The sequence below is a fragment of the Camellia sinensis genome, chromosome 4, assembly GCF_055761805.1.
Source record: "Camellia sinensis isolate YWXY chromosome 4, ASM5576180v1, whole genome shotgun sequence".
NCBI lineage: Eukaryota > Viridiplantae > Streptophyta > Magnoliopsida > Ericales > Theaceae > Camellia > Camellia sinensis.
Window position 1 is genome coordinate 224979107 of NC_138964.1, and position 18207 is coordinate 224997313.

The 18207-nt window shown below is 33.6% G+C and overlaps 1 protein-coding gene across 5 annotated transcripts; it reads right to left on the minus strand.

Moving 5' to 3' along the window:
* Positions 1-850: 850 nt before the first annotated feature.
* LOC114314889 (uncharacterized) lies at positions 851-17990 on the minus strand. Of its 5 annotated transcripts, XR_014328518.1 has the most exons (7): positions 17666-17865; positions 15072-15258; positions 14806-14987; positions 13397-13501; positions 13173-13288; positions 12636-12818; positions 851-1093 (listed from the first exon to the last, which is right to left on the minus strand). XR_014328518.1 is itself a non-coding variant. In XM_028261447.2 (5 exons), the coding sequence occupies exons 1-5, from the start codon at positions 17717-17719 to the stop codon at positions 12743-12745; spliced, it is 447 nt and encodes a 148-aa protein (XP_028117248.1). In that variant the 5' UTR covers positions 17720-17864; the 3' UTR covers positions 12496-12742. The 5 variants fall into 5 exon arrangements, 1 of the variants encoding a protein (XP_028117248.1); XR_014328519.1 differs by lacking the exon at positions 14806-14987 and having other exon boundaries at positions 17666-17990; XR_003647618.2 differs by lacking the exon at positions 14806-14987 and having other exon boundaries at positions 15163-15258; positions 17666-17851.
* Positions 17991-18207: the final 217 nt, after the last annotated feature.

Genomic DNA, 18207 nt, shown 5'->3' on the forward strand with positions numbered 1-18207 from the left:
TCTCCAAATTTGAGGAGAAAACTCCATTGATTTTGAAATTAGAACTCAAAGTATGCATGTTTTGTAATTTCCCAATTTATTGAAGTTTTAATCTTTCAATTGACAAATTGAGTTTTGTCAGAAATTTATGTCCATATTTTTATGAATTCTTGCATGGTTCATAAAAAGTGAAGAGAAGACTTCAAAGATTTTGAATTAGAACTGATGTATGCATATTTCAGTGATCTTATACTTCAATTCAAGAATTGGAAGTTTTGCATAGCAATTAAGTTTTGATTTGAAGTTATGGTTTTTGTTTAAAGTTAATATGCTAAATTCAAAATGTTTTCAAAGAGTTTTGGGCCTTAACATACATGAAATTGAAGTTTAAATTACAAACATTAGGTTCCAAAAATTGAGTTGAAATTCAAATTCTTTGAAAACCTAGACCGCACGTGCGGCCAGCCTCCTATGTTCCAATTTGCATTCTGTTTTTATGGCACGTGCGGAGCGCATGTGCAGTGGTGGTTCCGCACGTGCAGCCAGACCCTCCACACATGTGATTTTCAAGCCAGCATCCATTTCGTTTTCTCTATGTTTTTTCGATTTCTGGGCCTCAATGTGCATGGTTTTCATGTGTCAAATTCATATGCATATATCATGAACACAAGAGAAATTAAAGAACACATATAAATAGCTGAATGAATAAGTAACGAATGAACCGAATAGGTTTAAGAACCAATTGAATGAATTGAACCTGTTTTGAAATGTTGTGCTTGAATGTTTGTGTAGGTTAGACGCCGCATTGTAATCATGTCACGCCCCCAAAATACACAACAGATATAACCCAAAACATACATTAATAATTGTATCAGAGTAAGTAGTTCTTTCATTACATGAAGCTAAAGATACAAAAGAGTTTAATATAAATAAATGTCCTATTGGCTTACATCTTTCCAAACCTTAACTTGGTTACAACAAAAATGAGCTTCACTCGTTACATATTTAGCCCTAGGCTATACAGAAATAAAATAAAATAAAACAAAACATGAAGCTCTTGCTTCCAAACGATCCCTCCCATGTTATTGCCTTAGAGGAGGCATGCCATCATTACCTGAAAATGTTATTCCCAAATAAGGTGAGTCATAACTCAGTAGAAATTATCTAACACAATATATGAAACTTAACAAAGATATAAGTACAAGTGCACAAACAATGCAATGTGGTAAAACGTTTCATAACTTTATATACTTGTGAGATATCAATTTCAAGTCTTAATCAATTTCCTTTCAATTCATAGTCTGTTCACTTTTCTATCTCCATTCATGAATCAATTTCATTATTTTTCAACAACCGAATTTAGGCTACTAACTCAATAATTTTCAAATCATACAACACCTATGCATAAACACTCCAAACTTCTATTTCACGGAAATTTCATTCGCGGGCAGCCGTCAAATGGGACCCATGTAAACGTAGACTATACAAGCACTACAATTGTCATTTTACAGATATTTCGTCCGCAGGCTAGGCACCCATGTATAATTCCGAGACTTTCACCCAGGATAGTCCGGCCAACTTAATTATAATGGAGTCCATCCCCTTTCTCTTCCCAAACAAATATTCATACATATGCAATGTATTTAGACAGATAATCAAACATGAAGCACATCCCTTTTCCACTTTTAAACAAACATACATATACAATGTATATAAACAGAGTCATATTCAATGACAACCATCAAAATATTCGTTTCAATTCACCTAATCCACATGCAATTTCTACAACAATCGAAACTATCCTCCACCAATAGCCCAATACAGTTATCTTTAAACAGATATTAAATCTTAAACAAATAGTTCGTTCAAAACTTCTAGATGACTGAGTTAATACATAACCAATCTCACTATTCATATCAATACCTTCTCAATTTCACATTTTCAATGCCAATTCCAGTTATTTGTACAAAATAATAGTTGATCCAATCAGGGCAACTTCCCCATTTTTCCTAAATATTAGCTAAGTGCCAAAATCATCATATTAGACATAACACCACATCATTTTCAAACCCCACAAGCATTTATTTCACCTACACCCAAAACCCCTATTTTCATTTTATGCCCAAACCCTAGGTTTGTTTAAAACATCCCCAAATCACACCATTGTTACACAAGTGACAAATATCTAAGCTAAATAACATATGAAGAGATAGAAAGATCTCTACCTCAAAGAAAGAAGATGAGTCACGCAAGAGAGAAACTCCAAGAACATCGAAACCCACTTCTATTCGGATCAAAATATAGATCTTGACGAGCTCTACCTTTTTATCAAAGGCACTGGGTGGAAATCCCGATGGATCTAGATGAAATCTAAAAGAGAAGGTGAATTGTAGAGAGAGAGACTCAAGAACAAGCTTTTTGGAAAGTTTCAGAGAGAGAGAGATATGAAAAAGTGATTCAAAATATCATCTTCTCGGACTGTTACATGTGTAGTCCGCTCGAGCGTGGAAAGCGACGCTCGAGTGTCAGACACAAAGTTCCGCTCAAGCGTGAAAGTTGGCGCTCGAGCGTAGAATACACATTTCCAAAAGTTTTACAGACGAAGGTCCCCACTCGAGCGTGGGACTGGACGCTCGAGCATCCAATGCACTTTCCTAGTATTTTAGAACTGTAAAAGAAATGCTGAGAATTGACAAATCCCGCTCGAGCGCAAGAATGACCGCTTGAGCGGATGAGCAAAATTTGTGAAGACTGCTCGAGCGGAAGAGCCAAAATCTGGGCAACAAAGGTTTGGAAAAACAAGCAACTAACTTGTCCCAAACGCACAACTACAACCCGATAACTAAAATAAAGAAGAAGATAAGGGAAATGGATATGAATAACTATTCAAAATCAAACCAACCCGAGTCCGGAATGCAATAAGTAACGGGTCAAAACCGGAATTATTATAAATCACCTTGTAAAGCTATGTTTAAGATATAAGTATTTTCTGAATTGTAGAATGCTTTGTTTATGAAATGGTGCTTTTTAACTAAATGAATGATTGTCCTATTTTTTAAATATACTCATGGCATTCATAGCATTTGTTATTATTATTGTTACTGTTACTGTTACTACTACTGTTACAGAGATCTCTGTCAGTTCTAATATTTGGAACTACTAGTTACTATATTAATGGCCATCAATTATAACTGTTCGGTCTTATGTGACCTATTGTACTGTTTTACTATTGGATGTACTACATATAACTACTATAATTTCAATATGATTTGATATGTTATGAGATATTGATTCACTGATGAAATTGACTGTTAAATTATTGAAAGGACATCATTCATTATCCTTTTATACCGTTATTATTCATTGGGTTCTAACTCACTATTTTATATATATGTATGTAGGTGATCAAGTGCAAAACCAGACTTAGTAGCGTCAACCTGAACTCTGCTTTTTGTCAAGCCAACTTCTGTGCCTTATTGTGAGGTTCTAACCCGGTCAAGCTTCATGACTTCATGGGTGGTATAGAGTTCACCATTGTCTTTATAATTAAGTATTTTGAAATGTTACTGAGATTTGTTCTATATGTTATTATGACCGTTTTGTTTTGTTATTGGGAGTTAATCTCTAGATTATATTTTGTGTTATACATAAGCTTGATCTTGGACTTATGTGTATATGTATATCGAAATTTGTCTTGTTTCATTTAAGTCTGCACAGTTCAATTGATGTTATATTTTATTATTTATAGGCTTCCGACAGCCTCTATTATTGTATTATTGTTAAGCAGACCTTTGGTAATCTCGGATTACTGGCCAGTCACTTCTCTAATCCCTTAGGGCAGGAGTTGGGTCGTGACAGATTAATAGTGGTAAATAAGAGAGAAATTGAAAATGAGTGATGGATCTATGACCAAGCTCATATGGGTGTTTATGATAAGTGGTTTAAATTTTACAGATATTAGATAAATAGTGATAATGATAGAGTGTGTTAAATTTAAAATTACAATTAATATGCGTTTTTCATAGAATTTATTCCGTTGGTTCAATTAACAAAACTAGATGGAGATATGTGAGTGTAACCGTGATTAGAATTTTAAATGGAAGAAATTTAAAACTCATAATCTATATATATAAAAGGAAAGGGGACTTTTTGGCCAGAAATTTTTTAGGAGCTCTAAATTTTCATTTTAATTGTTTTGATTTTCTTAATTTTAAATAATTCCTTTTATTTGATAATTTCACATCGAGAAAAGAATAAAAAAATAAATTGTTTTATTTATATAAAGATAATCTTATACTCTCATTCCATTCAGTGGGGAGCCTTGTGAGAGTTTCAATATCTCATACTAATTTCTTGATTTTTTTAATTTTAAATAATTAAAAAAATTTCCATTAGCTAATTTTAATTTGATAATCTCACATCGAGAAAAGAAGGAAAAAGTAAATTGTTTAGGTTGGGATAGATTAGGTTGGAAATTTTTATCATAGTTTAGATTGATGGTTCACCAAACTGTACGGCTTTTTTAAAGGCCAACTTATATAATTTAAAGATTTTTTTCAATAATTAATGTTGTTATTATTATAATAAAAGAGTTTCGAAATTTGGAGGCCGTCACCCATCTCTCCCAATTAGGCCGTCACCCATCATACAAAATGATCGAGTATAATAAATTCATCAACCTAAACTATGCCTCTCTAATTCCCGTTGGCTAACTTTTATTTACCTTTTATTTTACAATTCCATATCAGAAAAAGAAAGAAAAAGTGAATTGTTTCATTTACATAAAGTGAATCTTATGCTCCGATTTATATAAGTAAAATGAGAAATTTAGTGAGAAGCCCTATAATCAATATCTCATACTCATTTTTTTTTTATTTTCTTAATTTTAAAGAATTAAGAAAATTTCCATTGGTTAGCTTCCATTTAACTTTTATTTTACAATCTCACATAATTTTGATTTTAAAATAATTTTGTATGAGATTTTGAAACTCTTATAATATTTAACTTAAAAATAACTACAATCCCACATCGAGAAAAGAAAGAAAAAGTGAGTTGTTTCACTTATATAAAGTGTTACAATATCATATTGGGGAAAAAAAAGAAAAAGTTAATTGTTTCATTTATATAAAATGAATCTTATAAAAAGAGTTTTAAGGGAGAAGCCTTCTAGAAGTTCCAAACACTCATTCTAAAATTATTGAATTTTTTTAATTTTAAACAATTAAGAAAATTCTCATTGACTAACTTTCATTTACCTTTTATTTTATAATCTCAAATCGGGGAGAAAAAAAAAAGGTGAATTGTTTAATTTACATAAAGTGAATTTTATGTTCCAATTTATATAAATTATTAAAATTTCTTAATTTTAAACAATTAAGAAAGTCTCCATTGGTTAGCTTCCATTTAACTTTTATTTTACAATCCCACATCGGAAAAAGAAAGAAAAAGTGAATTGGTTTACTTATATAAACTAAATCTTATACTCCTATTTATATAAGCAAAAGAAGATTTTTAATGAGAATCCCTATAATCAATATCATTTTTTTGTTTTTTTGATTTTCTTAATTTTAAACAATTAAGAAAATCTCCATTGGTTAGTTTTTCTTTAACTTTTGAGGTACAATTCCACATAGACGTTTTGATTTTAAAATAATTTTGTATGGAATTTTGAAACTCTCATAATATTTAACTTTAAAAGAATTACAATTGCTGATCGAGAAAAAAAATAAAAAGTGAGTTGTTTCATTTATATAAAGTGAATCTTATACTCTCATTTAATATTATAGTATTGTGCATGTTTCAGTTCAAGATGGTTTAAATTTTCAAATAAAATTTAAGTGTTTTAATTAATTAATTTTGTTGTAAATTGATTGGTCTTTCAACTTAACCGATTAGGCTGAATCATTTTCAGTTTGACTGATTCACTGGTTTAACCACGATTTTAGTTGTTTTATCAAAATATAATGTATAAATTTGTTTGAATGACTGAGATTGCCTGATTAAAAATGAACTTCTCGTCTAAACAACTGTTAACTTTTATTTTACAATCACACATCAGGAAAATGTGGAAAAAATAAATTGTTTCACTATATAAATCTTATACTCTCATTTAATATTATAGTGTTGTATATATTTCAGTTCAAGACAATTTAAATTTTAAAATTAAAATAAAATTTAAAAGTTTTAATTAATTAATTTTTGTATAAGTTGGTTGGTCTTTTGACCTTGCCGATAGGGTGAATCGTTTTCGATTTAACTTATTTGCTGGTTTAACTGCGATTTTGACAATTTTATCAAAATATATTAGTTAAATTTGTTTGATTCGAAATAAATTAAAAATTAACCTAATTAAAGATTAAACGTTTAAGATTGCTTGATTCGAAATAAATTTTCCACCCAAACAATTGTTAGCTTTTAAACAAATAAGAAAATCTCTATTGACTACCTTTTATTTAATTTTTATTTTATAATCTCACGTCGAGAAAAGAAAAAAAAAAAAGTGAATTATTTCACTTACATGAAATGAATCTTATACTCCTATTTATATAAACAAAATGAAATTTTTAGTGAAAAACCTTATGATCAATATCTTATACTAATTTTTTTGATTTTCTTAATTTTAAACAATTAAAAAAATCCCGATTGACTAGTTTCTATTTAACTTTTATTTTACATAATATAAAAAAAAATTAAATATAATTATCATCTTTTAATTAAATAATATATTATTTTATCCCGTGCATAGCACGGATAATATGCTAGTTTAATTTATCACAAAGGTTAAATCTTTTCTTCTTACTTGTCCAAAAAAAAAAATATTTTCTTCTTCTTTTTTTTAATAATTTTTCCAAATCCATTTAACATTGGCATAGTTTCAAAAATATTTATCAGTTCAACCGCTTTTTAATCTATTGATTTTGGCCATTTTTGCATATATCCTGTTTATTATTAATAATAATAAAATACATAAATTGTTAATTAAAATATATTTATAACATTATTAAAAATTATTAATTAATTTAATAATTTATTAATAAAAAAAGCCATTTGTTATACGATTATAAACTTGAAGGGACATAATGTAATTTTCAAAACTATCTAATTCGTATTTTAAATAAATCTTACGCGTATATTTGTAATTTATCCTATTCATTTTTATTAATGCTTCAAAATATATATTTATTTTATTGCATTCAATTCGAGGGATCCAAAAGAAATACAAAAAATAAATCACTTTGAAATTGTTCTTGTGTTTCTTTCTGTACTAGTTGGAACCCCGCCCTGTTGTCGGCTGAAATTCTGCTAAAGACTATTACAGAGCACTTCTACCATTCATCAAAATCATAAAACTATTACAGAGCTCACTTCAAATTATCTACTACAATTCACATGCCCTGAAGATACATGCAGACATTCAAAACGTTCAATGCATCACGCACCATTTGAAAATTTAATTACGTTATGTTTGGTTAAGAAATTTGGAAAGGAATTTAAAAAAAAGAAAGGAAAGGAAAGAAAAAGTGTGCAAAACTATTACAGAGCTCACTTATCTTTTTCATTTCCCTTTCCAAATCTCTTTTCAAATTCTCCTACCAAATATAACTTTAGAGGCCATGTTTTAGACCAAAAGCCAAAACTCATAAAGAAGAAAAGAGAGAGGGAACGCTTGCTGGCAATAGAAGTGACAGTTTGTGGAAAAATAATTTATTTTGAAAAACAATTTTTCAAAGAAATATCCCTTAATTATACAATTTAAAATACCTCAATCCAAGCTTTTGATAATACCTCACAAAGCAATCAAGTGTCTTGCCTCCAAAGTGATTCACCTTGCACCCTCTTAAATTTATTTTTGTGTATATTTTTCTATAAACCTTAAAAATTCTGATGGCTAATTTTTGTATCAAATACATCTGATATATATACACAACACATGATAGAGAAGGATCTCTATCTTTTTGTTGTGGGGATAAAATAAAAGATGTATCTTTCATCTTAAATATGCAGGATACAACTTATCTAATTTTTCATTAATTATCTTTTAAATAGATAATATAGAACTTCCACTAATTACAATAATATCCATCAACACATTACAATTAAACCCCTAAAAGTAAAGAATTACAAGTAAGGCCCTTTCTTACAATTAGTCACAATTCTTCCACCAAACTATATTCCACATGAGCTACTAGGTATGGACAAATTTATCACTATCAAAAAACCCTAACTCATGTAACCGAATTCTAAATTTTTCCTTTTTCTAATTGGACCCCAAAAGCATTTTTCAAAAATAGTACTTTTGTAATTATATATGTATAGAAATATTTTTATGAAAAAGTAACCAGCCGGTTTTCTTTTGGTCCAACGTTAGTAGAAAAAATTGCTTGAATATGCTTTCTCACTTTGAGAATGGTAGATTCCATGTTAAGCACCTATATATAAATCAATTACCACTCACACAATCCAACCTGTCCATATATAGCTTTTGGTTCGGCGTTACCGATTGACAATATCAAAGTTAAATAAATGGTTAATTAATTTATACAAGCCTATCAGGTTAAAGGAAAATAAATGTATTGTAATAGAACTATCTTTTAAACTGACAGTGATCATTCCATAGGTGCTCTCAAAACCGATCATGTTCAATGCATGTACTTATTGCACAACACCCACCTATTTGGTTAAAGTCATGTTAAAATTCACCTACCACACACCTACCACTACCACCTACTACACACTCACCTACTTCACCTACTCTCCGCCTGCTCCTCACCTACTCCATACCTACTACACTCACCTACTCCATACCTACTACACACTCACCTATTCTCTTCCCACATCCTCTCTTCTATATATAGGAATCATTGTAATATATCAACATATCAATCAATAATACATTTATTTTACATGGTATCAGAGCAAACATCCTCACCTTACCCATTGCATAAGCATTGACAACAGCATTTTGAAGCTTTTGTCCTCCGCAAGCTGCAGTGTACTGCTGCAATATATATTGAGCAGAGGATGATTCAATGGGGGTGTCTTTGATGCTAAGATGAGGCAAAGGGTCATTGTTGCTAACGTGCACCGGAGCCAGAGGCGCACCCAAAACACTGAGCAGCAACCTCAGATCGGACCGTTGATAGGCAGAGACCGAGCTGGCCCTTCATCCAGTGGCCCCACCTCTCCATCCTGGAATCCCCACTGTCCGATTCATCAGGATCAGGCCCTTCCATTAACGGCGACAGCGCCTCCGCAGGCCTCAAGCTCTCGAATCTCGAAATGAACACGTCCGGGCCCGCCACGTGGTGGCCGGCGGCGGGTCTCCTCCGGCGCAGAAGACCCGACCCGGGAGAAACACTCCTGGATGGACTCCTCCCCCTAGACCTCCCCGGAGACAGGCCCCTGCCGACTTCGTCTTTCAAAGCCGAGAAAAATCCTTGTTTTCTCTCCATCTTTTGGTCTCCCTCAAATAGCAACAAAACTCAGCGGGCACTATAAAAAGAGGTGGAAAAAAAAAAAAAAAAAAAAAAAAACGAAGCAGGCACTCACGCTCACTGCACTGTTCTTTCTTAACAAAAAAAAAAAAAAAAAACAAATATTTGCACATATTAATTTCCTGAAATCAAATTAATATATCTTTCACTTTGCTTAAAAGCAGGCACTCACTGCACTACCCACATTAAAAGCAGGCACTCACTGCACTGCACCTATTCTCTCTCACTTTACTTTTTTCATCACCCATGTGACCCATTCTACAAAACTATATCTTTTGCCGGAGCAACCTGTACTCTTTTTTTCCTGAAATCCCCTTTCTTTTCTTTTCTTTATTTTCCACTTTCAAACCCTTTATTTTTTTATTCTCTTTAATCACCCCCATGGCTGACCCAACACCACTCTTCTATTATTTCACATTTTTTCTTTTATTTTAAGATATATATATATATATATATCTATATTTTTTATTATACTATATTTCTCCTATCCCTACTTTTATTTTATTTTATTTTATTTTTTTTATCTTTCTTTTTCCCTTATCTTATTATTATTTTTTATATTCCAAAAAAAACAAAAAAAAACAAGAGAGGAAGAAGACGAACTGCACACCATCTTATTTTATTCATGTCGGGGCTCACCCCGATCACAATTTTACACAAAACAAAACAAAAAAAAAAAAAAAAAAAAAAACAACAACAACAACAGCAGCTTTGTTTTCTTTTCTGCAGCCGGCCACCAACCGACCTCCCTTCTTCACCTATTCCGCCGGTCTTTTCTTTTTGCCTCCGTCCTGGACGGCCCTTGATGGTACTGCCTCCGTGTTTCCCAATCCACTGGGCATGATCACTACTCCCTGCTCCTCCACTGCAGAATATTGCGGACCTCCAAAACGGAACATCACGGTGGCCTTCCGCTTCAGCTCCTTATTTTCCACCTTTAGCACACTTATCTCTGCTCGCGCATCCTTATACATGCGTTGGAGCAGAGCCAGCTGGGAGTTTAACTGCTGCACCTCATTTGCCCTACTCTGCAGCCGGTTCGACAAGTTTGTAACCGCAGTCATGGTTTCCACACATGACTTCAATGTATACTGATTGGCTTCCACATCCGACTGCACTGCCATTCTTTGCTCCACAGACCGCATCGGAAAGTTCAACGGAGCAAACTCCGGGGCGCTTGGTTGAGGTTCCAGTGCCACCGCACCAGTTCTCTCTCTTGTTGACTCGTTGAGGTCGGGAAAGAGGGTGAGCAGACCGCGGGACGACGAAGCCATTTTCTAGGCAACAGTGTGTTACAGAATATTACCGAGTTTCTCTCTCCGACAACGAAGAGTTTGTTTTTCAGAGTTTTTTCTCAGTTTCTTGTCTCAGCCTCTGCCTCGGCCTCCGCCTCCGTCTTGGTTAAATAGCCGGGGCAGCCACGCGTATTGCGCGCCACTTGACGCCAGACGACAAACGGACGCGCCAGCCAAGGCACTCACGTGCCTCGCCATCATATCTGGCACACCTTTTTATGAATTGGGCACGTCTTTTGATGGCACGCCTTTTTATGGATTTGGCACGCCTTTTGATGGCATGCCTTTTGACAGATTGGACACACCTTTTGAGGGTGCGACTTTTTAGGGGTCTGACAAGACTCTGTAAACTGTCCCGACATTGATTCCGGTTAGCTCCTTTATGGGTCCGCCAAGACTCTATAAACTGTCCCGACATTGATTCCGGTTAGCTCCTTCATGGGTCCGACAAGACTCTGTAAACTGTCCCGACATTGATTCCGGTTAGTTTCTACAAAGGTCCAGCAAGACTCTGTAAACTGTCACAACAACTGTCACAACATTGTCTACTACAACGGTCCGACATGACCCCATAAACTGTCTTCTACATCGGTCTGACACCGCCATCCAGTGTCCTCTACACCGTTATGACACCACCATACAGTGTCCTCTACAACGTTATGACACCCCCATACAGTGTCCTCTACAACGTTATGACACCACCATCCAGTGTCTTCACCAATGGTCTGACACGACCATACAGTGTCTCCTATCCTCTTTTATTTTTATGTATTTTCTTGTTTTGTTACTCTCTCCAAACTCAAGTTGGTTAGTTCCTATCCCCCTTGAGTTTGCGGGGGCTGTTAAAATTCACCTACTACACACCTACCACTACCACCTACTACACACTCACAAACCAAACTCAAGTTGGTTTGTGTCTAACCCCCTTGAGTTTGAGGGGGGCTGTTAAACCCACTAAACCTAACCCACTACACCACTACCACCTGTAAAATAAATGTATTATTGATTGATATGTTGATATATTACAATGATTCCTATATATAGAAGAGAGGATGTGGGAAGAGAATATGTGAGTGTGTAGTAGGTATGGAGTAGGTGAGTGTAGTAGGTATGGAGTAGGTGAGGAGTAGGTGGAGAGTAGGTGAAGTAGGTGAGTGTGTAGTAGGTGGTAGTGGTAGGTGTGTAGTAGGTGAATTTTAACAAGTCACTACCTTAATGATGGAGTTAATCATTCTATCATATAGCAACAAAACAGGTGTAGGCCATAATAGTGCAACGCCCAATCAACACCCATAGCCTAGAACATTAATTGGGTCTACAAGGCACCGAAAAATCATAACTCCCAGCTTTTGGTTCATTAACCATTAGCATGTTTTTCTACAATGTTATCCAAGGGACCTTATGTTCACATCATATGTAACATTAAATATAACATTACCCATAATAATATACAAAATGCAAAATAAAATGCCAAACAAATTTATATAATCAATTAATAAAGTCACTAAAATGATTTTTCAGGGCACAAATGCTAACATGAAGTCCTTTTTCTAGCCTACTAACCTATAGTGACAACATGGATCTAGGACATAATCCTCGACATAATCGTAATATTTCAGGGCATTTATGAACCACCTCATATCATTAAAATAAGAAAATTAGATAGCTGCCACAGATACGTCATTGACCAAGTAATTAGATCTGAAATACTATTCAAGGATCTCTAGTTTTAAGTTTAATAGGCAATTAAAGGTTCATGATAAATTGCAAATGGCATTTGACTATACATAAACAGATTAAATAGTATGAATAAGTAATTTATATGATTGACTACTAAACAATATCTTTATAAATGGAACATTCTTACCTGAAAAATGTCATCAGCAAGATAGTCCTAACATTGGAATAATAGCACACCCCTTTGTATAGGTTTTATCATCAGAAACTTCATCAATTGAACGAGCATGATGTATCTCAACCTCCAAATATATGCTTGCCAACGTCAAATGGACAAAACTGGATTTCATGGTGCACTTTCAAACAGCAATACCTGTTGAAGTAAATAGCTCCAATATTAGGGTATCATATTGTTTGTGAAGTTGTCAAATAAGGTGGACCTACAGCTTGTTTCTATCACTCAAATTGGCACAAGTGAGCACGTGTGGGCTCTGCTTCATGCTTATTCGCAATCACACGCATATGCGCATGCACTCAGAAGTGGTGGTGGCATCATTATGGATCAGCTTGGTAATGTTGCTTTGAAGTCAGTATAACAGGCATCAAAATTGTTGATGGAAAAGCTATTTCTCAAAATAAATTTTGTAATTATAACCATATAAAGGATGCCATTGACTCATTGTAAATCACAAACACGTAATGCATACACCTTCAAACCTGTTTTTACCTCAATTGGGTGTGAGGTTTCCAGTGCACCCAAATGTAAACCCCAGCAGTGTCTTCAAGAAATTTAGTCCAGATTTCCCACTCAAGAAATAAGGTGTCAGTAACTAAATAACTTACCTGAATAAATAAAAGTAGGAGAGAACAGTACAGATATAACATCGCATCAAAGGAAATTCCCAAAAAAGCAGAAGCAACGAAGTAGAAAGACTAAGATTAAAGGACTACCCATGTTGCAAAACCTTCATTAAGCCATAAATGAGTCCACCATTCCATTGTTACCAGGTTGCCAAACCATTGATGTGCAACTTCATGTGTCACCACAATTGCAAGCTGGCAGAACAAAAGTATTCAACAGAAAAACCTTTGTAAAAACTGGTACTTATTTTCTATGAATATAAATATGAAGGAAACGAAGATGAAGTAAACATAAAATAATCAGCAAAAACCTTCCACTTATGTTAAAAAAAACAACGCCGAATTCGTATACATTAATGTGAGTTTGGGAGGGAAAAGATTGAATACACACCTAACTTTTGGCATAATGTACAAAGTAATGGTCCCAAGACTTGAATTCATAACCTCAAAGTTATTAAGCCAAGTCTTAATCATTGAATCAATGGTCACCCCTATATTCTCAAAAGTGGAAAAAAAAAAAAAAAAAAAAATTGCGGCAAAAAGGTTGGTGCTTTTAAATTATTATTATTATTTTTTTAAATCCTGGGATCATCAAATTATGAAAGAGAATACAGCACTAAATTTTCACTCAAACTTGTCACTTGCCCTCTGTTTGTTAACAGCTGTAGAATACAAGCTATCATAAAGCAGCTTGGATTCACGATAGGTGATCAAACCATAATTCTCCATGGCCCCATAAGGAAAATCGGGGACAGCAACCGTATCCAGCTTAGGAAGAGTGTAAGGCATGGAAAAGAACCTAAACAGTAACCAGAATTAACAAATCAATCGAAGAAAATTTACAGTGGATTCTGGAAGTAGAATGTATAGTGCACAACAAAATCAAAGTTGGTTTTTGAGATAGTGAAAGGAAAATTTTCTCAAACTTGACATTGTCAATTACCACATCTATGTTCAATTTTCTCTATTATACTTCATGTTTGTTGAACTATATGGTGAATTGATTCAACCTAAGCAATCTTCTCCATAAGTTTCTGATGATTATTTCACATCGAATTATGGTTGGAATTACTTATTCTTTATCTAAAAAGCACGGGCATAGATACGGACATGGATGCGGACACGGGACATGGTGATTTAAAAAAAAAATAGAGACACGGGCACGGCGAGGGCACGGCAATAATATATGTTTTCATATATTTTTATTTGCTCTCCAAATTAATATTACATCTACAAACAATCAATATTAACAAAAACTAACTCTAATTCTATTTTTTTTATTATAAAAAAAGTACTTTTAAATTAACACTTACAGTTTATATCTTTTTTTATAGATGACCTATTAAGTATTTAAATCTAAGAAAAAAAATAATAGACATCTAACATTCTTCAAAAGCACTAAATAAAATGAGAGAAAAGACAACTTGGCATGTCTCTAGTATGTTCCTTGAAAATAAATTAATTAAATAAGAGGCCACGCCATGTGGTGTGTCCCATACATGTCCCTGAAGTGTTCGCATGTCCCCGAAGTCTCCGTGTGTCCAACAAGGATACGACACTTGTTTTGAAGTGTCGGTGCTTCATAACTTCTTATATATATTAAGTGACTTCGCTGCAACATCTAAAGCAAGCCTTCCTTGATCACTCTTACCAACAGGACAGTATGCACGAACCTTAATCCCTACAGGAGAATTAGAGAAACTATGGAACAGAAACAAAAATCTGTTAAAACAATTGAAATAAGCCTTTTAACTTGTATGCATACCATCGGTCGTTGTTTCTTCTATATGATCAAATAAACCAATCACAACATCCACCAAATAAATTGACATAATTGGTGATTCTTCGAAATTTACTGTTTTTAGATGCCCGTTAAGCTTTTCATGAACTACTGGCATATTAGACAATTCAGTCAACTCGGATGGCACGTTCAGTGTTATCTTGAAGGTGGCCTGTCAAGCATATAACAATAGTGCCAAATTGTTTTAAGAACCATGTAGGTTTCAATTCAAAATACAAGAGAAAAGCACAAGCAGAATCATGATAGACTATCACAAATAACCTTTCAATTTTTCTACACTATAAAATTGGTAAGATTGTAAGTAGGATTGTTGATAAATGACTTTTCTAATTGATTGTAAGTAGGAATTGCCTTTGTTCGTATTCTTGTCCATTTATTTATTTATTTATAGAGGATTGCATAGCAATGGGGTTCCATGCATGGATTTGTCATATTTTTTGGTGCAATATACGTGGTTGACATGTAAGGCATATAAAGCATTCATTTGTTATATATATTTTTATTTGATTGATAATCATATAAAGCATTCATTTCAAAACTTCCATGATCCCTTCCCGAACCAAACATGAATCTTTCAATTCATTTGACTCTCACGCTCAATTACTTATTTATTGTTTCCTTTGTCCTGTAATTTCTGTTTCTTTGTTGGAACTTGTTACTTATGAGTGGTTCTTTCTTTTCTTTGAATTGGGTTTTTTGTTCTGTGATTAATTTTCAGCCCTTTTCTTGATGTATTTGGATTTGGGTTGGGTTGTTTTTCTTGTTCTGTTTATAAAAACAGCAGTGTACTTGTTGCTGACACCGATTCAAATCGCTGATAACTCAACAAGCTTTTTCTTCAAACCCTCGTTGACCTCCTTCTCCTCAACGTCCTCAAATTTCAATTTGGGCCAAAAGTGGTTGCCTCTTCAACTACCATCATTGAAACCAAGCTGGTATACGTCAATTTGATTTTTATCTCTGTGGTGGGACAAATTTATTAGTTGTTCTTCAAGTTAATTGAGACGATTAGTAGATTGCTGAATTTAGTTAGAAAGCAATATATATTTTCTTTTGCTAGTTGAGAAACGACAACGGTGGTGGTTGTTTTTTTGTCCTTTTCCCGAGAAAACATGGGAAAATTTTGAGGATTTGCGTAAAAGGCCCAAATTTGATCACGAGAAAAAGGATGTGTACATTATTTTTCCAAATTTTCCAGTTGCCATTTTAAAACAGTAGATATAGAAACTTATAAATCTTGATTTAATCAATAAGACTCAAGAAAACTCCCCCAAATACTTATATGAAATTTTGGAAAACGCGGCCTTGTTTGGTTTGTGTTTTGAGATATTATTTCAAAAATAATTTTCTGGAAAGAGTTTAGAAAATTTGAAAATTTGATTGATTGTTTATTTTGAAAATAGTTTTGGAGTTTGGGATGATTTGATATTTTTTTGTAGTTGAATAAATGAGTGTGAGAGAAAAAATGATTGAGAATGAGAGATGAGAGAGAAAAAGTGATTGATTGATGTGTAATAGAGAGAAAAGGGATTTTGAAATTTTTTTCTCCAAAAACATGTTTTGAGAGACAAATCAAACATGCTTGTAGAGAACACCAAAAAAAAAAAGGACACTTTTCTACTCGTTTTGAATTTCACATAAACACTTTTTATGCTCAAGAAAGCTACTAGGAAATTATACTCACTTCGATAATTTGCATACTTGTGAGTACAAAGATACGAAAATAATTACAAACAAGACATGTATCAAATGCAAGTATTGTGGTAAAAAATTTCTTCGGCTATCTATAGGGCCCATTTGGTATCACTTATAAATAAACTTTTATGAAATTGCATTAAGAAAATACCCACATACCGTCTTTGACAAACTTGTTTGGAATAATTTGGGATTTCCCTTATGTTTTGCTCTTATTTTCCATGTTTTAAGAGTTCATTTATAAGGTTTGTAACAATTTTGGACTTAAAAATGAATGTTACTGTAATGCTTTTTAGAAACTTTGCAAAGAATGTTTATGGAATGCCTATGAGCATCGAGATCTTGGTTTGCTAATCCAGACCATGTAAATTGCAAATTATGGAGGTAGGGGTTCTTTAGCTAAAAGTTACTTTTTACATCAAAGTGGGCATCAGTTAGTGGGTGGGTTTTAGGTGGTTGAATGTTCTTAATAAAGCTTTATTTATTTATTTATCTTTTTTTGTTGGCAACCATACCTCCCAATCCAATGCACTGGAATTGGCTTTTTGCAAGCCAGGTAGGTGTTGATTTGTTTTATAGTTTTTACAGTATGGTGAGTACAATGAATATGCAAACGTGTATAAGAAAGATAGCCCTTTAGGCATATTGTCAAACACATAGTCAGCAGGAAATTGCTATTGTAGCAGGACAACACAACAAGAACAACACCTAGAGGGGACAAAAGATTAAATTGCAGTAGGTTAAGGGGAAAACAACCACATCACAGCACATAGAGGGCGCGACGGAAGCATGAAGCAAATCAAAGCTTTTAAGAAATTTCCAAACTAACCGAAAATAGTAGGCAAGGGAGAAGATGGACTTACTAGGTTATTTGATTTGCTGCCGAGGGGTAAATTTAAGATGACACAATAATGCATATATAATGATCTACGCTACTGCTGCACCGCTTCCGTTTTGCAGTACATGGGGCCACCGCCATTGCCAACAAGTGAACAAGAGAACAAATACCACCGTTGCTTTCTTGAGACGGTGAAGAACAATCTCTGGTTCAACTGTAATTCCACTTGCACAGCACGGTAAATTGGAGATTTCATGCGCTAGAGGGAGGAAATTCTATTTCCACACACCACGGTTATCTTCGGTACATTCTTTCTCATTCCACACACTTGCGGTATGTTTGGGTATGGTGGGTGACCTAGGATAGAAAAGAGAAAGAAATAATTACTTAAGTTCTAATAAGAGAAAAGAAATGAAATGGAATGATGTAGATGTGATTTCTTTCCTTTTTATTTAGATAAGAAATAAATAAATAAAAAGAAATAATTGTGATTTTTTTTATTTTTGTTTGGTTAAGTTTTATTAAGAGAAAAAAAAAAGAAATTATTTTATGTTATATTACCAAAAT